Source organism: Rhinichthys klamathensis, unplaced genomic scaffold, assembly GCF_029890125.1.
Source record: "Rhinichthys klamathensis goyatoka isolate OS25496 unplaced genomic scaffold, OSU_Roscu_1.1 h1tg000070l_1, whole genome shotgun sequence".
NCBI classification, from domain to species: Eukaryota; Metazoa; Chordata; class Actinopteri; order Cypriniformes; family Leuciscidae; genus Rhinichthys; species Rhinichthys klamathensis.
Window position 1 is genome coordinate 996,084 of NW_026606613.1, and position 25,263 is coordinate 1,021,346.

The 25,263-nt window shown below is 37.8% G+C and overlaps 1 protein-coding gene across 1 annotated transcript in view; it reads left to right on the forward strand.

Moving 5' to 3' along the window:
* The window catches only part of LOC130084978 (uncharacterized), a 49,451-nt gene that overhangs the window by 17,792 nt on the left and 6,396 nt on the right, over positions 1-25,263 (forward strand). Inside the window, exons 5-9 of the mRNA XM_056250519.1 lie at positions 117-289; positions 442-566; positions 16,075-16,285; positions 19,706-19,861; positions 19,963-20,243. Coding sequence (XP_056106494.1) covers positions 117-289; positions 442-566; positions 16,075-16,285; positions 19,706-19,861; positions 19,963-20,243 — 946 coding nt within the window. The remainder of the gene's footprint in view (positions 1-116; positions 290-441; positions 567-16,074; positions 16,286-19,705; positions 19,862-19,962; positions 20,244-25,263) is intronic.

The window sequence follows — 25,263 nt, forward strand, 5'->3', positions numbered from 1 at the left end:
AACTCTGGGGATTTTGCTGTGTACAGATGAACCAAAGCTAAAAATGACAACAGACTCATGTCATAATTGGTTCCCAGCTTGGGTGAAAGTCATATTCTCTCTCTTTATGAATTCAGGATAGATGTAACCGTGAAGCCTTACACTGATGATGTACAGGTGAGCCAGGAAGGAACCGTGGACTATGCCGTTATCTTGTTCATATCTGTGAGCTGTAATGATATCAACCTCTTCAACTACCCGTTTGTGAGTGGAGAATGTTCTGTGGCCATCAACGGATGGAACCAAAGCAGTAAGATAACATTTTTAAGAGAACAGAAATTGATAATTTGTTGTTAACCAGGGACATTCTTCCAGAGTAAATGATTTATAAGGACAACATGTAAAAGATATCTGAATAAGTCCTAAACAGCTAAACATTCTTTTGCTTGTGTTGATCTACAGAATGTGAGATTAACCTCAACCATCCATCTAACATATCTAATGTTGGAGGCATTCAAGGAGAGTGGGAGACTGTGAATGTGATAATAAAACAAGACCAGACGTTTCAAAACAGTAGATATCTCTCGGTAACTACTGACTTCATTCTGATTCTTGCTTTTACCCCCAGTTTCACAGACAAGGCTTAAACTATAGTCCCAGACTAAAATGTATGTTTAAGCTGTTTTAATTGAAAGAAACTTGCACTGGCATATCTTAAAATATGTCAGTGTGATTTTTTTCTCAAGATGCACACCAGTAATGTTTTATTCTAAGGCACGTTTAAAAAAGCTACTACTAATTTAACGCCTAATCCTGGCTTAATCTAAACCCTGACTGTATTACCTTAAAGGGATAGTTCACCCAAAAATGAAAATTCTGAATTCTGAATGAAAATGCATCACACACATGACCAGCGTCGGCCAATAGTGAGCCTACGTCAAGTCACCTTTATTTATATAGCGCTTTTTACAATACAGATTGTTTCAAAGCAGCTTTACAGAGATAACAGGAAAATAATGTTGTAATAGTATTGTTAAATACAAAATTAAATGTCCCCAACTAAGCAAGCCAAAAGCCAATGGCGACAAAGGCGAAGAAAGGCGAAAAGACAACAGTGGCAAGGAACCAAAACTCCACCAGTGACAGAATGGAGAAAAAAACCTTGGGAGAACCCAGGCTCAGTCAGGGGGCCAGTCCTCCTTTGGCCAATGAACCAACAGTGTATGATTATGATTCAGGCAGCATTATAGGTCAGAAGTCAGATTGGATCCGAGCTTTCACCATATTTATCCAGTTCCATCTGGTTGGGGGTCCGAGTCATCACACCGGTATGGAGACGAGTTTGTTGAGGTGTCCATGAGGCCTTCACAGTGTTGATGAGGCTGGCACTTCAGGGATGCGTTGTCGTCGTGTCCATGCGATGATCCTTCATCAGATCTGGATACGGCCTGGATCCGGCGGACTGTGGTAAACCTCGGGATAAACAGAGAGACTAATATTAGCGTAGACGCCATCCTTCTTATGATGTAGCAAGTACATCAGGATTTATGGGAATTGTTCCCAGTTCCGACTGATCTAAACTATGCAGCCTAACATTGAATTATAGAAGTCTATGTGTTATGTGTATGCTAAGCCAAAGAGATGTGATTTTAGTCTAGATTTGAACTGAGTTGACAGACTGTGTCTGCTTCCCGGACAATGGTAGGAAGACTGTTCCAAAGTTTTGGTGCTAAATAGGAAAAGGATCTACCGCTAGCAGTTGATTTTGATATTCTAGGTATTATCAACTGGCCAGAATTTTGAGATCACAATAGACGTGAAGGAGTATAATGCGTTAAGAGCTCGCTCAAGTACAGGGGAGCTAAACCATTTAGTGCTTTGTAAGTAATCAGCAATATTTTAAAATGTATACAATGTTTAATAGGGAGCCAATGCAGTGTTGACAGAACCGGGCTAATATGGTCATACTTCAAGGTAGGGCTGGGTGATATATCGCATCACATTGTTATGCGCATCTCTTCAGTAAAGCCGGTTCCTTGATTAGTAGTAAATCACCTTCACCTGCTTTCAGATGGAAGATATGACGCAGATATGAGTGTTAAATTAACACTCAAGAGTGTTAAAGTTAATGAGATGATTAAGTGATTAATTTAGTGATGATTGAGCATTATTGAAGACACCTGATGTTTACAAGCAGAATCACTGAAGGAGAAAATCACAAATTGTAAGCCACCGTTATGGCGATCAGTGTTTGCTTAAGTTGGACTCTTGACCCTTATACTTTCACTTAAATTTTGTTTGCTGTTATTGATTTATAACATCAAATGAACAAAGAAAAGTGTGATCTGATAGTGTTGGTTATGTTTTGGCATAATCATGCTTTGACCTGAAAAATGAAACTTAATGAGATGATTTGGTTTAACTTGTTAGCAACAGCTTTGTGATTCTACAGCATATGATAATCAGTATTTTTTTCTTATAATCCAAAATATTTTCTAAAAATTGTTCTGATCAAAACACTTCCAAATTGAATTTGTTAAGAAACACAGGCATCAATAATCAGCCTGTGAATCTCAACAATGGTGACAATAATAATGCATGTTGCAGTGGCTGCCACCAATCACAACTCATTAATGGCTCCCATCATGCATTGCGGTATGAATATATTATGATCTGAATATTCTGCTCGTCACCATTGTTGAGATGCATTGACTGAATCTTGAGGTCTGTGTGTGCCTAAAAGAAGTTTTTTTTTTTTTTTTTTTTAAAGAACTCCTTTATATTATATCTAAAATTCTGGATATTTATGCAGAATCACAGTTATGCTGTAACCAACAGCATAAATCACATACATAAAGTTCAAATGATTATTGTCATAATACATCCAACACCATTAGATACTTTTGTTCTTTGTTCATCTGGCAGTTATAACTCAGATACAACTGCCAAACAAAATCTAAAGTTAATAATAATATAAGGGTCAAGAGCCCAACTAAAGCAAACAATGATCGCCATAAAGGTGGCTTGAAATTTTTTATTTTCTCCTTCAGTGATTCTGCTTTAGGTGTCTTCAATAATGCTCAATCATTACTCAATTAATCACTTAATTATCTCATTAACTTCAACACTCTTGAGTGTGGACTCATACACTCCCAGGAGTGTTAATTTAACACTGGAGTTTTTGCTGTGTACAAAGAGCCGTAGTTAACTGACAAGCTGAGCCATATCGCATCAATTATCGCTGGCGATACGTCCGCTATATTAATGCGATATGGCTCAGCTTGTCAGTGAACTACGGCTCTTTGTAGTAAATGCTGCTCCATCTGAAAGCAGGTGAAGGCGATTTACTACTAATCAAGGAACCGGTTTTATTGATGAGATGCGCATAGCAATGTGATGCGATATATCGCCCAGCCCTACTTCAAGGTTCTGGTAAGAACTATAGCGGCTGCATTTTGAACTAGCTGTAGTTTATGTATTAAACGTGCAGGGCAACCACTCAGTAGAGCATTACAATAATCTAGCTTTGATGTCATGAACGCATGAACCAATTGTTCTGCATTTTTCATTGAGAGCATATGATGTAATTTAGATATATTTTTAAGATGAAAAAATGCAGTTTTACAGATGCTAGACACGTGACTTTCAAATGAAAGATTGGTATCAAAGAGCACACCCAGGTTCCTAACCGACGACGAAGACTTGACAGAGCAGCCATCAAGTGTTAGACAGTATTCTAGGTTATTACGTGAGGAAGTTTTTTGTCCAATAATTAGAATCTCTGTTTTTTCAGAAGGAAAATTGCTAGTCATCCAGTTTTTTATATATGCATTCCGTTAATTTTGTGAATTCGTCCCCTTGGAATTATAAGGTTCTATCTGACATTTTTGTCAAAATTGAGTTATTCACATATTCTTATTCTGTGACAACTTATTTACATTATGTGATGTGTTTTTTTAAATTGTGTACATTGTGGGACTTTTTATTGAAAAAACAAAAAGGTTCTATCTACAAAATCAAACTCTAACTTGGCTCTATAAGGTTCTATCTGCGTGAGCCAATCAGCACTTGGAATGCACAGAAGAGGACCAATCAGAATCAACTTTATATGTCATGTCGCCAACTTTTCCTTGAAGACAAAAAGAAACCCCATAAAGGCAAAATGCTATACATTTACAGTAAATTAAATATTCACTAAATTGTGTAGTGTTATGAAGTGGCTTCAATTTGGCCATTTTCTTTATAGTGTATTGGTTATTATTATTAATTATCAATGAGGTTATTATTAATAACTATTATTATTATAGTTATTATTATCTGAATTATACAAATATGCAGTGAGTAAATTGAATATTTAAAAAAAAACATTTAACATGCAAGAGTGTGTGTGTGCGCGAGTGTGTGAAAATGTGTGTGTGTGCGAGTGTGTGTGCGTGTGTGTGTGTGTGTGTGTGTGTGTGTGTGTGTGTGTGTGTGTGTGAAAGTGTGTGACTGTGTGTGTGTGAGTGAGAGAGAGTGTGTGTGTGTGTGATTAAAAAATTAGTCTGATATTTTTTGTGATCATATAGTCAGTGAATCATTTTTCAATGATTATTAAACTTTATGAATTAATTTGCTGAAGCATGTCGATTTTCTTGTAGTTTTTAAAGTCTTAAAATGTCTTCATTTTTACAATTTTAAGCCTTAAAGGTCAAATAGTTAACAATTTCATTGATAGGGTCTTAATTACAACAATAAACGTTAGCATGTTATTTCAGCCATACTGATGTATAGAGAGAAAGCCATTTCACCTGGCCCACTTTAGCTGGAATAAAGTCCTGCTCAGATGTATTACAGTAGCTGCTTTCTGTCTAAACAAAAGAAAGATTAAAGTAACAATTTCTGCAATAATGTGTTTAATTACCTACCAAATTGGTAACGGAAATTAAGATTCTGCACTGGACAGAATATTTAGACCTACCTTGCTTAATTTGAAATGTCCTAAATACACGGAAGTGCTAAAAAATATGAAATAAATGTCATAGAAAGGATAAAATTTTACTTTCTAACACATGTTGAGACATTGTTACAACATTAATTTTATATTTAATGTTCAAATAATGTTTTGGCAGATAGAACCTTATAAGCGAAAAGTGTTTTTTTAGAATTAGAAGGTTCTATCTGCGTTTGACCCATTCCAAAAAAAACCATTTACAAATTTGAGAGGATTTTGATATTTTATATTTAGAATACATTTAGGGTCCCTGTTATTTTCATGTTTGAAAGAAACTTGTTCCCCATATAAAGTTTCCTATATGTAATGCAAAAACTTTGAAGCTCAATATCTCAAAACTGCTCAGAACGCAGATAGAACCTTATAATTCCAAGGGGACGAATTGGTAAGTTTCATCAGGGAGTGAAAAAATATAAAGCTGAGTATCATCAGCATAACAGTGAAAACTAATGCCATGCTTCCTAATGATATCTCCTAATGGTAGCATGTACAGAGTGAACAGCAACGATCCTAGTACTGAGCCTTGTGGTACACACCATACTGAACTTTTGATCGATAAGACATCTCTTCATTTACTGCTACAAACTGATAACGGTCAGATAAGTATGATTTAAACCATGCTAGTCCAATTCCACTAATGCCAACATAATTTTCGAGTCTATTTAAAAGAATGTTGTGGTCAATAGTATCAAATGCAGCACTAAGATCGAGTAACACTAATAGAGAGATACAACCATTATCGGATGATAAGAGCAAATTATTTGTGACTCTAATGAGAGCTGTTTCAGTATTATGGTACAATCTAAATCTTAATTGAAAATCCTTGCAGATATCATTTCTTTCTAAAAAGGAACATAGTTGTGAAGATACTGCCTTTTCTAGTATCTTTGACATAAAAGGTAGATTCGAGATCGGCCTGTGATTGACCAATTCTGTAGGATCAAGTTGCGTTTTTCAAACAAGCGGTTTAATCATAGCCAGCTTAAAAGTTTTTGGTACGTATCCTAATGACAAAGATGAATTAATGTTATTAAGAAGAGGATCTTTGACCTCTGGAAGCATCTTATTCAATAGTTTAGTCAGTATAGGGTCTAACATACATGTTGTCAATTTAGATGATTTAACAAGTGTATAAAATTCTTCCTCTCCTATAGCAATGAATGAATCAAATTTTTTGTCAGGGAGACTACAATACACTACCTGATGCAATAGTGTAGTAGACGGTTGCATAGTTATAATTTTCTCCCTGATATTATCAATCTTGTAAGTAAAGAAGTTCATAAAGTCATTACTGTTGTGCTGCTTGGAAACGTCTGGGCTTGAAGCTTTATTTTCCGTTAGTTTAGCCACTGTTTCAAATAAATACCTAAGGTTTTGTTTATTTTATTCTAAAAGATTTAAAAAACAAGCAGATCTAGCAGCTTTTAAGGCCTCTCTGTATGCAATCGTGCTCTCTTTCCATGAAATGCGAAATACCTCTAGTTTTGTTTTCTTCCAGTTGCGCTCCATTTTTCTGGCCGCTCTCTTTAGGGCCTGAGTGTGCTCGTTGTACCACGGCGTTGGACTATTTTCTTTAATCTTCTTTAAGCGCAAAGGAGCAACTGTGTTTAAAGTGCTGGAAAAGAGAGAGTTAAATGTTTCTGTCGCAATATCGAGTTCTTCTAAGCTATTTGAGATGCTGAGATGAAGAATGTTCATGATGATGAAGGTTATGTTTTGGCATAATCATGCTTTGACCTGAAAAATGAAACTTAATGAGATGATTTGGTTTAACTTGTTAGCAACAGCTTTGTGATTCTACAGCATATGATAATCAGTATTTTTTTCTTATAATCCAAAATATTTTCTAAAAATTGTTCTGATCAAAACACTTCCAAATTGAATTTGTTAAGAAACACAGGCATCAATAATCAGCCTGTGAATCTCAACAATGGTGACAATAATAATGCATGTTGCAGTGGCTGCCACCAATCACAACTCATTAATGGCTCCCATCATGCATTGCGGTATGAATATATTATGATCTGAATATTCTGCTCGTCACCATTGTTGAGATGCATTGACTGAATCTTGAGGTCTGTGTGTGCCTAAAAGAAGTTGTTTTTTTTTTTTTAAAGAACTCCTTTATATTATATCTAAAATTCTGGATATTTATGCAGAATCACAGTTATGCTGTAACCAACAGCATAAATCACATACATAAAGTTCAAATGATTATTGTCATAATACATCCAACACCATTAGATACTTTTGTTCTTTGTTCATCTGGCAGTTATAACTCAGATACAACTGCCAAACAAAATCTAAAGTTAATAATAATATAAGGGTCAAGAGCCCAACTAAAGCAAACAATGATCGCCATAAAGGTGGCTTGAAATTTTTTATTTTCTCCTTCAGTGATTCTGCTTTAGGTGTCTTCAATAATGCTCAATCATTACTCAATTAATCACTTAATTATCTCATTAACTTCAACACTCTTGAGTGTGGACTCATACACTCCCAGGAGTGTTAATTTAACACTGGAGTTTTTGCTGTGTACAAAGAGCCGTAGTTAACTGACAAGCTGAGCCATATCGCATCAATTATCGCTGGCGATACGTCCGCTATATTAATGCGATATGGCTCAGCTTGTCAGTGAACTACGGCTCTTTGTAGTAAATGCTGCTCCATCTGAAAGCAGGTGAAGGCGATTTACTACTAATCAAGGAACCGGTTTTATTGATGAGATGCGCATAGCAATGTGATGCGATATATCGCCCAGCCCTACTTCAAGGTTCTGGTAAGAACTATAGCGGCTGCATTTTGAACTAGCTGTAGTTTATGTATTAAACGTGCAGGGCAACCACTCAGTAGAGCATTACAATAATCTAGCTTTGATGTCATGAACGCATGAACCAATTGTTCTGCATTTTTCATTGAGAGCATATGATGTAATTTAGATATATTTTTAAGATGAAAAAATGCAGTTTTACAGATGCTAGACACGTGACTTTCAAATGAAAGATTGGTATCAAAGAGCACACCCAGGTTCCTAACCGACGACGAAGACTTGACAGAGCAGCCATCAAGTGTTAGACAGTATTCTAGGTTATTACGTGAGGAAGTTTTTTGTCCAATAATTAGAATCTCTGTTTTTTCAGAAGGAAAATTGCTAGTCATCCAGTTTTTTATATATGCATTCCGTTAATTTTGTGAATTCGTCCCCTTGGAATTATAAGGTTCTATCTGACATTTTTGTCAAAATTGAGTTATTCACATATTCTTATTCTGTGACAACTTATTTACATTATGTGATGTGTTTTTTTAAATTGTGTACATTGTGGGACTTTTTATTGAAAAAACAAAAAGGTTCTATCTACAAAATCAAACTCTAACTTGGCTCTATAAGGTTCTATCTGCGTGAGCCAATCAGCACTTGGAATGCACAGAAGAGGACCAATCAGAATCAACTTTATATGTCATGTCGCCAACTTTTCCTTGAAGACAAAAAGAAACCCCATAAAGGCAAAATGCTATACATTTACAGTAAATTAAATATTCACTAAATTGTGTAGTGTTATGAAGTGGCTTCAATTTGGCCATTTTCTTTATAGTGTATTGGTTATTATTATTAATTATCAATGAGGTTATTATTAATAACTATTATTATTATAGTTATTATTATCTGAATTATACAAATATGCAGTGAGTAAATTGAATATTTAAAAAAAAACATTTAACATGCAAGAGTGTGTGTGTGCGCGAGTGTGTGAAAATGTGTGTGTGTGCGTGTGTGTGTGCGTGTGTGTGTGTGTGTGTGTGTGTGTGTGTGTGTGTGTGTGTGTGTGTGTGTGTGTGTGTGTGTGTGTGTGTGTGTGTGTGTGTGTGTGTGTGTGTGTGTGTGTGTGTGTGAAAGTGTGTGACTGTGTGTGTGTGAGTGAGAGAGAGTGTGTGTGTGTGTGATTAAAAAATTAGTCTGATATTTTTTGTGATCATATAGTCAGTGAATCATTTTTCAATGATTATTAAACTTTATGAATTAATTTGCTGAAGCATGTCGATTTTCTTGTAGTTTTTAAAGTCTTAAAATGTCTTCATTTTTACAATTTTAAGCCTTAAAGGTCAAATAGTTAACAATTTCATTGATAGGGTCTTAATTACAACAATAAACGTTAGCATGTTATTTCAGCCATACTGATGTATAGAGAGAAAGCCATTTCACCTGGCCCACTTTAGCTGGAATAAAGTCCTGCTCAGATGTATTACAGTAGCTGCTTTCTGTCTAAACAAAAGAAAGATTAAAGTAACAATTTCTGCAATAATGTGTTTAATTACCTACCAAATTGGTAACGGAAATTAAGATTCTGCACTGGACAAAATATTTAGACCTACCTTGCTTAATTTGAAATGTCCTAAATACACGGAAGTGCTAAAAAATATGAAATAAATGTCATAGAAAGGATAAAATTTTACTTTCTAACACATGTTGAGACATTGTTACAACATTAATTTTATATTTAATGTTCAAATAATGTTTTGGCAGATAGAACCTTATAAGCGAAAAGTGTTTTTTTAGAATTAGAAGGTTCTATCTGCGTTTGACCCATTCCAAAAAAAAACATTTACAAATTTGAGAGGATTTTGATATTTTATATTTAGAATACATTTAGGGTCCCTGTTATTTTCATGTTTGAAAGAAACTTGTTCCCCATATAAAGTTTCCTATATGTAATGCAAAAACTTTGAAGCTCAATATCTCAAAACTGCTCAGAACGCAGATAGAACCTTATAATTCCAAGGGGACGAATTGGTAAGTTTCATCAGGGAGTGAAAAAATATAAAGCTGAGTATCATCAGCATAACAGTGAAAACTAATGCCATGCTTCCTAATGATATCTCCTAATGGTAGCATGTACAGAGTGAACAGCAACGGTCCTAGTACTGAGCCTTGTGGTACACACCATACTGAACTTTTGATCGATAAGACATCTCTTCATTTACTGCTACAAACTGATAACGGTCAGATAAGTATGATTTAAACCATGCTAGTCCAATTCCACTAATGCCAACATAATTTTCGAGTCTATTTAAAAGAATGTTGTGGTCAATAGTATCAAATGCAGCACTAAGATCGAGTAACACTAATAGAGAGATACAACCATTATCGGATGATAAGAGCAAATTATTTGTGACTCTAATGAGAGCTGTTTCAGTATTATGGTACAATCTAAATCTTAATTGAAAATCCTTGCAGATATCATTTCTTTCTAAAAAGGAACATAGTTGTGAAGATACTGCCTTTTCTAGTATCTTTGACATAAAAGGTAGATTCGAGATCGGCCTGTGATTGACCAATTCTGTAGGATCAAGTTGCGTTTTTCAAACAAGCGGTTTAATCATAGCCAGCTTAAAAGTTTTTGGTACGTATCCTAATGACAAAGATGAATTAATGTTATTAAGAAGAGGATCTTTGACCTCTGGAAGCATCTTATTCAATAGTTTAGTCAGTATAGGGTCTAACATACATGTTGTCGATTTAGATGATTTAACAAGTGTATAAAATTCTTCCTCTCCTATAGCAATGAATGAATCAAATTTTTTGTCAGGGAGACTACAATACACTACCTGATGCAATAGTGTAGTAGACGGTTGCATAGTTATAATTTTCTCCCTGATATTATCAATCTTGTAAGTAAAGAAGTTCATAAAGTCATTACTGTTGTGCTGCTTGGAAACGTCTGGGCTTGAAGCTTTATTTTCCGTTAGTTTAGCCACTGTTTCAAATAAATACCTAAGGTTTTGTTTATTTTATTCTAAAAGATTTAAAAAACAAGCAGATCTAGCAGCTTTTAAGGCCTCTCTGTATGCAATCGTGCTCTCTTTCCATGAAATGCGAAATACCTCTAGTTTTGTTTTCTTCCAGTTGCGCTCCATTTTTCTGGCCGCTCTCTTTAGGGCCTGAGTGTGCTCGTTGTACCACGGCGTTGGACTATTTTCTTTAATCTTCTTTAAGCGCAAAGGAGCAACTGTGTTTAAAGTGCTGGAAAAGAGAGAGTTAAATGTTTCTGTCGCAATATCGAGTTCTTCTAAGCTATTTGAGATGCTGAGATGAAGAAACTGATCAGGAAGATTATTAATATAGCAATCTTTAGTGGCAGAAGTGATATGTCTAACATATTTGTAACACGGAGTCGGCTTTGCAGCCTTGGCTACACTGAAAACCCTAATAAGTTGATTGAACTCAATTGATTTGAGTAAACTCGTTCCCTCAATTTAATTGAGTAATGGGGTCTCCCAAAACGTGCATATTTGTGACCCGTCACGGAAACCAGGGACACAAGTCGGCAGCACAACTTGCGAGCAAAATGAGAAAGAAGCGTTTTTTTCCAAAATTGGTGATTTCCGCTTTTTTGCAGAATCTGTTAGTTGAGATCATGAAGAAGCCTCTACATGTTTGAGATAACAGTATTGGTATATTTAAAAGCGTACATTTTGAGGTTGAAATCGGCTTGTTTTTCGGAGATTCTAGCATGCAGTAGGGGCGTGTCATTGTCTGTGTGTATTTCCATACTGAATAGCCGCCGGCGCTTTTGCCCCCGCCCCCCAACAGCGTGGCTACTTAATATGCAGCGCTCTGGCCGGCTCTATCTGATATCAAAATTCAATGAAGATGGACGCCGCAAAGATTGTCGCAGACGAGCTGAAGCGTGGCAGTTACACCGAAAATGTTTTCGCCGCACTTTGTGGGCTCGGGAAACTGAACCGGAGGTATGGGCGCGGCGCGCGCGCCCTCGGTGCTTGAATACGGCGGCTCGGCTCGCTGACAGCGGTGGCTAACTGTTTCATATGTGATGTCCCGATTGCTTTGAATGGGGAACGTTTTGTGAACAGGGAACAGACTTAATGGACTGGCAACAATCTCCATAGAACATGAACTGGCACAGAGAATCGAAATAGAGGATGCAGTTAAGACCTTTGCTGCGATGAAGGCCTGCCGTGCGCGTTTCTGAAACGTAAGTTAAGCTTCATTTGCTCTCTAGTCGTTATTTAAGATGCTGAACCTGCTGATGATATAATGTGCTTGCGGACATTTCATTTGTGTGTGTATACGCACATAAGAAAGTGGTGTAAAGAGATTTGCAACAGTAATCTGAGGAGGAAATATGATTATTTGGAAAATTCCTGTCATGACTGCTTAAAGAAAAATGCCAGCAGGCATTTACCTCCTGCATAAACTTTAATATTGTTGACATTTTGGGCACACGCGCGTTGCGCACTATTTGCGTTATATGTAGGCCTATGGCTTATTGGTCTTTGTGTGTTGTTGCTGGTTTTGCGTTATATGTATATGGCATATTGGTCTTTGTGTGTTGTTGCTGGTAAACGTTGCAAATAGAGGGGCAGCACAATTGTTTTTCGCCTAGAGCGGCAGAAGTGCATTCGCCGGTCCTGGGGGTGAGTTTGCATTAAGCATTAAAGTTTGTCGTTTTGTTTTAATTCTAAGAACACGTACATGTTATCTCATGTTTAGTCTGTTTAGACCTTCCCATACCTACCTATTGTTATTAGCTAGCTCAGGAAAGAAAAAAAAGCTGTAAAGCACAGGGGGAGCTTTACAGGGGGTATGGCTTATCTAAATGAGATGTAAATGAGCCCTATTGTCACTCCCAGCAGGAGAGAGAGGTGAGAATGCACAATCTTTTGAGGCCGTTTTCTCCCATTTTACCTTTTTTGAGTTCCTACCTTCAAATGGCCACAACTTCTCCAAATATTATCAGATTTCCACGTGTTACACATCGTTGGAAAGCTTGGAGACTACACTTTCAGAATCTATGAATAACTCAAAATGCCGAAGAACCGACTTGTGTCCCTAGTTTCCGTGATCGGTCACATTTAAGTGTACTTAACTTGGTGCTTATGTAGACTGTAACACTGAAGCAGTGTTAAAGTTAATGAGATAATTAAGTGATTAATTGAGTGATGATTGAGCATTATTGAAGACACCTGATGATAACAAGCAGAATCACTGAAGGAGAAAACCATAATTTTTAAGTCACCGTTGTGGAGATCAGTGTTTGCTTTAGTTGGGCTTGATTGCTCAGATGGTAGCCTGGATGCCAGCCCGAACCCCGGCCACAACATTTTTTGATCGGGAAGTTCGGTCTGGACTCGCTCCATTGAGGAGTAATTATGATCGGTTCAGAAATCGTCGGGCCAATCAAATTGCCAGTGCGGGCTTTATACGATGATGGACAGATGATCTGCTGGGACGTAATCATCACGTTATCAAAGAGCGCTTGGGTTGAACTGGTTTCCCTCACAGATGACTGCCGCTGGAGAACTGAGATGTGTAGATCCCGCTATCGCATCTGTTGTAAAAGAAATCGACAGCGCATTCATTTTAAAAGACAAACATAGAACTGCAATCAAGGCATTTGTCGATCGGAAAGATGTGTTTGCCGTCCTTCCTACGGGATTCGGCAAAAGTTTAATTTATCAGCTGGCTCCGATGGTAACTAAGAAGATGGGACGCAATGAAAACCCTGTGGTCGTAGTAGTTTCTCCTTTGGTCGCACTCATAGAGGGCCAAGTAAAAGAAGCAACACTCGTTATTTTACTTCTTCCAGCGTGCGTGCATTTGAGTTCTGTAGTTGACAACTGTGCTATGCAAAGTAGTTGACTTACTGCGTTGCTCTCATTGGTTGTAGGTCTATCCAATTGAGTGCAGAGTTTTTTTTTTCCTGGTTCGGTTAAGACACGCCTCATAATCAAAGCCCTATGAAGCAGTATCAGACTCACATTCTGACTAGAATATGAGTATGACGAAGTCAGGCTACTCAGATGGCCCACTCTGCTATGATTGGTCTGCTCTGCTCTGCTCTGCTTGGTCAAATGGCCCAGTCTGTTGTGATTTGTCTACTCTGCTCTGATTGGTTAGTTGACCCAGTCTGTTGTGATTGGTCTACTCTGCTCTTAATGGTCAGATGACCCAGTCTGTTGTGATTGGTCTACTCTGCTCTGATTGGTCAGATGGCCCAGTCTGTTGTGATTGGTCTACTCTGCTCTGATTGGTCAGATGGCCCAGTATGTTGTGATTGGTCTACTCTGCTCTGATTGGTCTACTCTGCTCTGCTCTGATTGGTCTACTCTGCTCTGATTGGTCTACTCTGCTCTGATTGGTCTACTCTGCTCTGATTGGTCAGATGGCCCAGTATGTTGTGATTGGTCTACTCTGCTCTGATTGGTCAGATGGCCCAGTCTGTTGTGATTGGTCTACTCTGCTCTGATTGGTCAGATGACCCAGTCTGTTGTGATTGGTCTACTCTGCTCTGATTGCTCAGATGACCCAGTCTGTTGTGATGGATCTACTCTGCTTTGATTGGTCAGATGACCCAGTCTATTGTGATTGGTCTACTCTGCTTTGATTGGTCAGATGACCAAGTCTGTTGTGATTGGTCTACTCTGCTTTGATTGGTCAGATGGCCAAGTCTGTTGTGATTGGTCTACTCTGCTCTGATTGGTCAGATGGTCCAGTATGTTGTTATTGGTCTACTCTGCCCTAATTGGTCAGATGGCCCAGTCTGTTGTGATTGGTCAGATGGCCTAGTCTGATGTGATTGGTCTACTCTGTTCTGATTGTCAGATGGCCCAGTCTGTTGTGGTTGGTCTACTCTGCTCTGATTGGTCAGATGGCCCAGTCTGTTGTGATTGGTCCACTCTGCTCTGATTGGTCAAATGGACCAGTTAGTTGTGATTGATCAACTGCTTATAGCATGTGTTGGAAATGAAACACCTATCACCATATTTTAATTTCAGCCCTTCATCAGTACGACGGTTCCATGTGGAGTCGAGGGAGTTATGAGCCATGGTGGAGCTAACTCGACGGGTCGAGGTGGAGTAATAGGTTCGGAGGCCGACAAAGGAGACCTGGAGCTGGGCAGAACTAGTGGCGACAAAGAAGAATGGAGATTAGTGATTGGACAGGGCCAGCGAAGACTGGAGACTTTGAGATATGACAAAAATTAAATTCATCATACCATTTAATGGGGATCGGGCAGCACACCCTCAGTGACAAGAGTATGGGCGAGGCTCCACTTCATGCAATTGTGAATGCCCTAGAATGCCCTCAATGATGGATGTTGGTGCAGACTCACGCACCTGGTCAAACTCTTATTCGCTTGGGCTTAAGTGGCTGAAGGCTGGCTGGTCTCTGGACATCTTGATGAATAGGAAATACAGATAATTTAATGAACACAGAGAACACATAACACACTACAGATGTAATATTAACAATGACAAACATAACTGGGAAAACTAAGGGCTTATATACACAGTTAATGATCATTAACAAAACAAGAAACAGGTACTAATTAGAAAGCATGGTAACAAACAAGGATGAGAAAAGTTCAAACAAAACCAAAACAAAATATGATTATTACAACTGTAAATGTGGCCTTTATGTGCACAATTTATTAACAAAACTTATTTTAAATTCATCATGTCGTGTTTGTATTGTACTTCCTATGAATTTAATATGACATGAGCATTTTCTACCCTGTCTTTTACCTTCTGAATGAAACCAATAGTAAACACCCACTATTGTTATTGGCAAACATCATTTACAGCAGAATTCCATCCATATATGTTTAGGAGAGAACCTGATCCCAAATCAGTGTATGGATTCCTTTAAAAGCACTTATCCATAGAATTAAAGCTTGCATGGCAAAATAGTGCAAAGTTAGTGCTAAAACAACTACAATGAGTACAAAATAAAAGATAGTATCTTTATTATCTTTAAATCAACTTTTTCTTCTTTTCATATAATATAATAATATTTCCCCAAACAAGTCTTAGTCCTGAGCTTCACCATGACTCTACATGCCTAACAAATACTGGCAAATTAATTATTATTCCAAATATTATTTTTACTTACTGCCATTGCTGTTACTGCAGAGTGGGGGGAAAAAATGTTGTTTTTGGTCTACAGATGAACTTTTGAGTATTAAAATGTACTTTTTTTCTAATTCAGTACACAGAATATTGTTAGGTGTTCATCTGTGTATGTTTAAAGTGAAGACATAAATATAAAACTGATATGTATTCTTTCTCCTGTCTGTTAACAGGTCTCTTTATCCATCAGTCCTTTCAGTGCTGTTGTGACCCTGATCCTGCCCAGTGTGTTAATAATGCTGGCTGACCTGGTGACATTTTCTCTGCCCGTTCAAGGAGGAGAACGCAACAACCTTAAGGTCACCCTGGTCCTGAGCTTCACCATGTTCCTCCTCATCCTCAATGATCACCTAAGCAGTGGTGGACGATGTAGCCCAATCCTTCGTAAGAGAAAAAAATAAAAAATAACAAGCCTCTGTTAGTGTAGTCCTGGGCGGCAGTAATATTGTGATGCAGTACAACAGAAATGACCTTTACGCATACTTTACGCAGGTTTGCACGTTGTGTTGAATGTACTTAAAGTTGGCATAAAATGAAAGTTGCATCCGACAATACACTATGCAGCGTGGAATGATGGCCCTTGGGCGGCTCACTCCTGTTTGCCAGATCTGGGCCACAAGCAGGCCATAGCAATGCCACATGTCAGCCAAGAGCAAAGAAATAAACCAGAACTGGACCTTATATGAGCCACAAAGTCTGTGTATATTAAATATGGAGTCATCTCAGCCTTAATAAGCCTGTTAACAAGCAGAATCACTGAAGGAAAGAAGAGAACAGAAAAAGAGACGAGCAGAAACACAAGAACTACAACTGACTTCAGACACAGTCTTAGATGAAATCAACTGAAGATAAAAGAACATTAAATCTCTGAAGATCTCAGCAGAGGAGGATTAAAGGGTTAGTTCACCCAAAAATGAAAATTCTGTCAGTATTTACTCACCCTCATGTTGTTCCAACCCCGTAAGACCTTCGCTCATCTTCGGAACACGAATTAAGATATTTTTGATGAAATCTGAGAGCTGGATCACTCCTCCATACTCCTCCATAGGCTTCAAAAGGATTGAAACTTGCCGGCCTCGAAAAGTTATTAAAGGTCCCCTGACATGAAATTTTCACTTTCTGTTTTTTTTTAACATTAATATTAGTCCCCCTAGCCTGTATTTGGTCCCCTCGTGTCTAGAAATTTCAGTCGGTGTAAACCGAGTTTTGGCTATCTTTCTCTGCCTGTGAGAAAATGAGATCTCAGACGCGCTGATCTTGAATCTCCCCCGTATGACGTCATATAGGGGAAAGGTTACCTCCCCTTCTCTGCTTTGCCCGCCCAGAGAATTTGGCTCGCCCATGAGAAAACGAGCTAGGAACAGGAAGTACGAACGCGCCTGCGCGATTTTAGTTTTTCCTAGAGAAATAACTTTGAGATTTGAGTTTTTCCTCGAGAGATATCATGGCTTGCAAACGAGTGAAGCATGGCAGTTGATCAGTGTTCGGATGTACAAATGAACACAAAAGTATTTTTTAGTTCCTTCATCCGAGCCTCTGAAGAAACAATGGGTTCATTTTATTTTCTCTGGAAATGCGCCGACAAATTGTGTATGGTCCAAACATTTCACCGACGACTGTTTCCTCAACTCGATGAACGTCTGAAAATAAATCGATCGAGCTACCAAGCAACAATTTCTGATGTGTAGCCTAATTGTTCAAGTTCAGACAGGTAAGTTAATCTTTCTCTCAAAATCGTTCAATACTGTTTATGCATCAGTAAGTCAAGCCAGTGACTAAAATATCAACTTCACATCGTTTCTTTTAGTAGGATGAAAATAATCGTATTTAAATTCTGAACAAATTATACAGAAAGCGATCAAAGAACAATATTTCCACACAGTGCAAGTTTATCTGGACAACTCGTTATGAAATCAAGGACGCACGTTACACTGCACAACGAAGCTCTTACTGTATTAGGTATTTACATCATCGTGTTTGCATTGGTGAAAGCATTAGAGAGAGCAGAAACTGAGTTGCAATGATAAGATCTTCATTCTCGCGATCAACAGACTGTCCTCTGCTTGCTCAATGCTCATCACGGCAACATTTTATGTGATGGGAATAGATCTAAATACTTTAAAAACTTCTCACGATTCGTAAATCTCGATAGCTGTAATAGTAAAAACGTATAATAGCGGTAGTAAAAGTATTCGAGAAAGTTTCGCATGTAATACATTTCATATGCAAGCATGTCAGCCAATCACAGCAGTGGCCGGTTACACTGAATCCCACAGAGACACGCCCCTTCAAACAGAGCGTTCAAATCAGAGGCTAAAATCAGGCTAGGAAAATTGCCTTTTATTTCTAAATTATGTCTATTTTTGATCTAAAAAACATACTAACATTATAAGGGCAACCCAGGAAACATTTATAAAATAATAAAATAACGTCATGGGACCTTTAGAGACATCGTTAAAATAGTCCAAGTGACTACAGTGGCTCAATCTTAAGTTTATCAAGCGACGAGAATACTTTTTGTGCACAAAAACAAACAAAAATAACGACTTTATTTCAACTATACATTTCGTTCTCTGTTGGCCTCTAGTCAGTTAACTTAGTGTAATAGCGTAGAGCTACGTCACATGTAGGCTCACTATTGGCCGACGCTGGTCATGTGTGTGATGTGTGTGACGTACAACAACAGAAGCTCTACGCTTTTACACTAGTGAACTGACTTGAGGCCCACAGAGAAGGACATGAATAGTTGAAATAAAGTCGTTATTTTTGTTTTTTTGCGCACAAAAAGTATTCTCGTCGTTTGATAAACTTAAGATTGAGCCACTGTAGTCACTTGGACTATTTTAACGATGTCTGTAATAACTTTTCGGGGCCTGCAAGTTCAATCCCTCAAGAAGCCTATAGAGGAGTGATCCAGCTCTCAGACTTCATCACAAATATCTTAATTTGTGTTCCGAAGATGAACGAAGGTCTTACGGGGTTGAACAACATGAGGGAGAGTCATTACTGACAGAATTTTTGGGTGAACTAACCCTTTAAACAACCCCACAAACAGCATTACCAGCTTCCCGTATTACTCACCAGATTTACTTGATTTCTGTCAGTTCTTATTGAGAATTAACAGAGGTTTAACTCTGTTTCATTTGAAGTCACCATAATGGTGATTAGTGTTTCAATTAGTTGGGCTCTTAACTCTTATTAAATCTTTTGTCTTTTTCTGCTGCTGTGACAGTGTGTTTGTCAAACACATTTGCAGTAGCAAAGGAAGCTGAAGTGAAATCAGGTGATCAGGTGATGATAGTAATAAGTGAAGCTGGTAATGCTGTTTGTGGAGTTGTTTAATCCTCCTCTACTGAGATTTAATGTCTTCTTTTATCTTCAGTTGATTTCATCTAAGGTTGTGTCTGGAAGTCGGTTGTAGTTCTTGTGTTTCTGCTAGTCTCTTTTTCTGTTGTTTTCTGTTGTCTTCTTTCCTTCAGTGATTCTGCTTGTTAACAGGCTTATTAAGGCTGAGATGTCTCCATATTTAATATACACAGATTTTGTGGCTCAGATAAGGTCCAGTTCTAGTTTATTTCTTTGCTCTTGGCTGACATGTGGCATTGCAATGGCCTGCTTGTGGCCCAGATCTGGCAAACAGGAGCGGTCCGCCCCAAATGCCATCATTCCATGCTGCATGTGGGCCAGATCAGTATTCAACAAGTGCAAGATGTGGGTCGGATCTGGGACAAAACAATGTTGCTATCTGGGACAATTATGCAATGCACAGGTAAATTATTAATTGCTCTGTATTTTGCTCCAAAGATTATCATTTCTGCTTCTGTCTGGTCAATCTGGTGTTGAGCATGGTGGTGTCTATTGTGTTGACACGTCTGACGTTGAATGACGGAATCCTGTCTTGTAAATGCTCAAAGAACATAAAAAAAAACAAAAAAACTGCCAGCCTGGGTCAGGATGAAGGTAAAAGAGTACTAAATACAGCAAACATAAATAGTTAATAGCTTGATACTGACTTGTAGTGTGTTCATGCATATATATATATTTTTTTTTTTCATTATTAGATGCTGTGGTGATTGCAACAATAAAGTCCAGCGATCTGCCTTCAGAGGTGGCTTCCCTCCAAAAAATAGTGAACTTTTTGGAAAACGTTGACCAAAAACAGCAAGTGGCAAGCAGCAACGAGTCTTTTGTAGATCGCTTGGATAAAATCTGTTTCTGTTTTTTTTTATTCCTTGACATAATTTATATCATTGTTGTTGTCATTGTCACCAGAACAGACTTGTGCAAAGAAAAAAAGAAGGAATTATGGGATACAGAAGATTTTTATGATTCTTTTTCTTATGTTGGTCCTGCTTTATATTTTAACAATGGCACAGAATATTATGAAGGTATTTATTAAAGAACATATTATGATTTGATTTTTGCAAAATTGACATTGGTGATTTGGATCTACATAATTTCTGTATGCGATTTCCATGAAACAGAATTTGATTTTAAACCATTACGTATTTTTATTACATTTTTAACAATATACTATATTGTACATATTCATTTACACATTTGAGGAATTTTATTAACCGTGTCATCGATAAAGGGTATAACAAGGAAATCTACTTTTATTTACTATTTATGTTGGAAATTAAAAACCTATATGTCGTCATATGTTTATAGGGGATTTGGGGTAGAAGGCTCCTAGTAGCGTATTGTTGCTCGACCCTTTCTTAATATTATTACACATTGAAGTTTTTAAATAAAAAATGTGCATGTTTTCAAACCTTTCCATATTTCATCATCATAATGTTTTAGGCCAGTTGAGTGGAATTTTTATTTATTTAGCGTATATGGTGTAAAATGCAATATAAAAGAATTGACCCTTCGCTAAGCCCCGCCCTCCTTAGTTACTGTTGCTACGCCTGTCAAGCTTTCGCGGCTGCCACGTCTATTACAGTGTGAATGCACCGGTGTCAGACATTCCCAAGGAGATATTTAGTCATTTTTGGCGAACAAGTGAAATATCTGAGAGAGCAAGACAAAAGGGACAGCAGTATGCATTCGAGGGATATATCCACGACATAATATGCAACCGATTGAATAATTTCATCAAAATTGAAGCTAAAGCCTATAACGTTAGGTCCCAGCGCAAGCCGCAGCCGCCTCCTTAGCAGACCATTCACATGGGAAACACACAAATTGAACAGCTATGTTCATGCACAGCAGAGTAAGTGAAATGTGAAAATAATCTAATATCAAATCAATTTAAATCAAACAGTTTATCCATCAATCTAACACCGGGAGAGCCGCGATCGGATTGGGGTAAAGTTACAGGGGTAAAGTTAACGTTAGTAGGCCGTCCGCCGTCGATTAACACAATGCTGAAACACATTTTAAAGTATGTCAGTGAGCCTCCGTCTTGCCTTTAATCGTCTTATTTTACGTTCAAATATATTCATTATGAACAAAGAACCGCCATTATTTCCAAGCAATAGGCGGGGTTTTTTTTGTTAATCCTGTCGACAGTTGTGAATGGGTCTCCACACTGCTTGATCCACGCCCGGGATTTCTCCCCTTTGGCTTTTAGGTTTCGGGAAGAGAAAAAATGCCACCCCACCGTCCAAACTTTTAGAATACCGGGTATCAGATTTGCACAATCCATACGCACAACGCGTCGGCATGTTTGCCTCGCTCGAAAGCTTGACAGACCTCCCGCGCCTAGTTACGGTTGCTAAGCCACGATTGGCCAGTGGTGGTTTTCGGGCGTGGCTTAGCGAAGGGTCAATTGAATGAAACATGTGATCACATAAAATTCAAATAGGAAATAGGTAGCTTGAAACAGGGAGTCTTACATATTTCTGGCATGAAACTTTGAATGTTGCAGGCTGATGAGTCTTTAACATATTGGTAGCAATCATGTCGTTATCTACATAGCAGCTAATTGGTTGCTGTTGCATCAGCGGCCAATGAGCTTGCTGCTCAAACATTCAAATACTTGGCATTGTTTGCTGTTAACAATTTGCAGCGCGCTTTCAGAACCCTCCCCCTTCCCCAGCTCCACCTGTATAGATCTGCTACAGGGTTAATTCATGTATGATACATGTGCAGCAGCAGCAGCATGTCTTACATGCTCACAGCAACGTCTGTGAATGTGTTCGCAGTAGCAAGTCTCGGTACTTGCTCTGCATCCATTACCATGACAATCTCTATTACCATACGAATCTCCCGAGAGTTGTCATGACAGAAATACAGTTGTTGTGTTCAGTTGCAGTGAGCGATTTCTGAGAATTATTGTTAAACACTGTTGATATTTTAAATCAACCCAAACAAACACACCCCTCCCTTCATTGCTCCGCCACCAAAATAACAAACGTGCTATGCAAGAGTGTAACTGATGTCTATATCATAGCAGAAGCGAAGCAATGTACAGCTTTGCGAAAAATAAAGCGAAGATGCCGAAAAAAAGACAAGGAAGAACTAAAAATGAATATAGAGTACATGAGTACAAACAAGAGTTTGTTGTTAGTCACCAGCAGCACACACTCAAAACCAATGTTAATTAAGGATGGAGCAGAAACAACGCAATCTCGGAATCCATTTTTAGGACTTCCCGCTTTGGACTCTTCAGCGCTGGAAAGCTTTTCTAATATCAACGCGGGTCCTAGAGCTCCAGCCTGATCATAACCCTTTTTTTTACAATGATATTCCTCTGACCTTTTCTCTTTTGTAATGTCTCTCAGCCATCTCCCTTTCAATGGTCTTTCTTCAAATATCCCTCTTGCTTTCTCTCTCTCCTCCCCCATCATGAGTGGACAGAAATCACTTACTGCACCTTTTATACTCTGCTATATTTTACGAATGCATTGGCATATCGTTCCGAAACTCGCTATGTGTGTTCAGCACCATGCCCTGAAGGTACTCAAAACGTTTTTGGGCAGCAAAAATTACAAAATAGCTTTTGATTAATTTTGCCTATTGTAATGAATCTGGTCTTATTATATTCCTTGGGTCATGCCGAGAACAGAGATACCAATTTGGCATTGTCTGCCAAACTTCCTGTCCGCCATTTTGATTTTCTTTAAAAGCCTATTTTTTTCGAAATCCTCTTAGACCATTGCTATGATTTGAACAATTTCATTCTATCATCTTCAGACCATGCCAACAAAAAGTTATGGATTTCGTGTCGATAGACAAAACTGTTTTCGTATACCCCATCAACAAAGTTGTATCCATAGTTGATGCCAAAACAATGCTGTATCTCTGCAATGCTTTGCCACATTGACACCAAACTGTGCATGAGTCATTGTAACCTCACTCTGACCACAACACATCAATTTTGTCACACACTCATCAATCTATTGTCTGCAATACAATATTGAGGTATTAATCTAGGAGCAAAACACAACTAACAAACACAACTTTGAACATAAACGTTCATCACAAACATACAAGCAGCTCATTAAAACTAAATGATCAGGTGTTACCTTATGAATGCCTTTCTCCAAGAATAATATATGCGATGGACAATGCAAATTGGCAACTAGACTATCACAGACCAAAACAAAAACAAACATTCCAGCCTGGAAATGCACATTTCACAGTAAAATAACCGGCTGTATAAGTGTTTTTCAGAGAAACGAGTATGTGAACTTAGCATGTTTCCTCAATATATGCAAACATATTATGGTATTTTTATGCTTTAGTAGAGTGAAAAAGTTACATACAGCACCTTTAATCACGATTCAGTGTTGAATTCTGTCTGGTTAGTGGTGATTTCTCTATTGGCTCCTGTCCTGACTGCAGATGGCAGTACAAGCTCAAAGCTGTGTGTGTAGAATAGAAATAACTGGAGAGCTGTAAATGAACAATCCCATTCATCTCAGGAAAATCATGGATATAATGACAACACTGTTTGGCACGCCACAAACACACATGTAGCCTCAAAGCGCATATATAGTCATTATCCTCTGAAAAAAAATGTTTAGTCAGTTCAACTTAGAAAATGTACTTCATGTGGTAACATCTACAATTACTGGGTGTGTTGAAATGAAATACAGTAGTCAACATTCAAAGTGGATCAAAACCTTTAATCAAAGTTATACATGAATTTTGAACAATACCCGTTCTATAGGACAACTTTGATTAACTTTTTTGATCCACTTCAAATGTTGACTACTGTATTTGATTTAAGATTACTGATTATAACTGAATTCAATCAACCTGAAAAAACTGAGTTTTACTGAAGCATAACTGTCAGTAGATATAACCTAATTTCCCAGATAAGTGAAATTACTTATTTTGTAACTTCTTTTTTGTTTTATAAGATGAAAATCCTTTTCCACCTTATTGGAAATAGACTCAAAACATAATTCATTATCTTTGTGTTATTGAAGACATGTTTCCTTAACAACTTAATTTAGCTTACTCCAAATTAAATTAGTGTTGGGTCAACAGTGTCACTCAACATCATGTATTTAATGATTTACTGAGTAAAGCCTTGAGTCAGCAATGAATGTAAATCTCTGAATTCCCACAGCCTGAGCACAAGCGCTACTCTTCAACACAACGTTCAATAACAGAAACTCCTCCAAATGTCCAACTGATAATTAAACATCGACATAAACTACCAACATCTTTCCCTTTACTTAACAAAATTGTACCCTTTAAAGCATGCTGGGAACTACAGATCCACTGTCCAGGGCATCGTAACACTAAGTAGATCTTAGACTCTTTGCCACCAATGGTCTCTACGCTCAACTGAGCTCACGATGCTTTGAGAAACGTAGCCCTGGATCTGTAGTTCACGGCATGCTTTGTAAGGGATTGCATTAAGAGAGTAAATTTAGGGATTAACCCAGATAACAGATTTTTGTTATAAGAACATTCTCTAAATATCCAATGTTGGTTCTGGGAACGTAAAAAAACATCCAGTTTTCTTGACGTTAGAAGAACGTGTTTTAAAAAGTATAATGTTCCTCAAACGTTCTTTCAACTTACCAAATGTCTGAGGAGTGCTTCCAGGACTCAAAATGTTTGCTTGAGGTGCTCTTTGGATGGGATAATCATACGTAGCAAAAAACTCCAAGTCATTCTCTTTAGAAAGATTAAAAAGCCTTTATTGTTATGGCTTGGTCATCTTAAACCTTTGAAACACTCCTACAAGCCTTTGTTAGGGAGTCAACCAAGTAAGTTTTTTCAATTTAATTTTGGTGGAAAACCTCAACACTTGAGGAAAGTTGATTTCTAACATTCCAAGAACATAAAAATAACTATTTTCTGAATGTTACTAGAAAGTTATTTAAAAGTTAGTATGATCAAGAATCAACATATGAATCCCAACAATGGTGACATGCTTCATGCAGCAACGCATC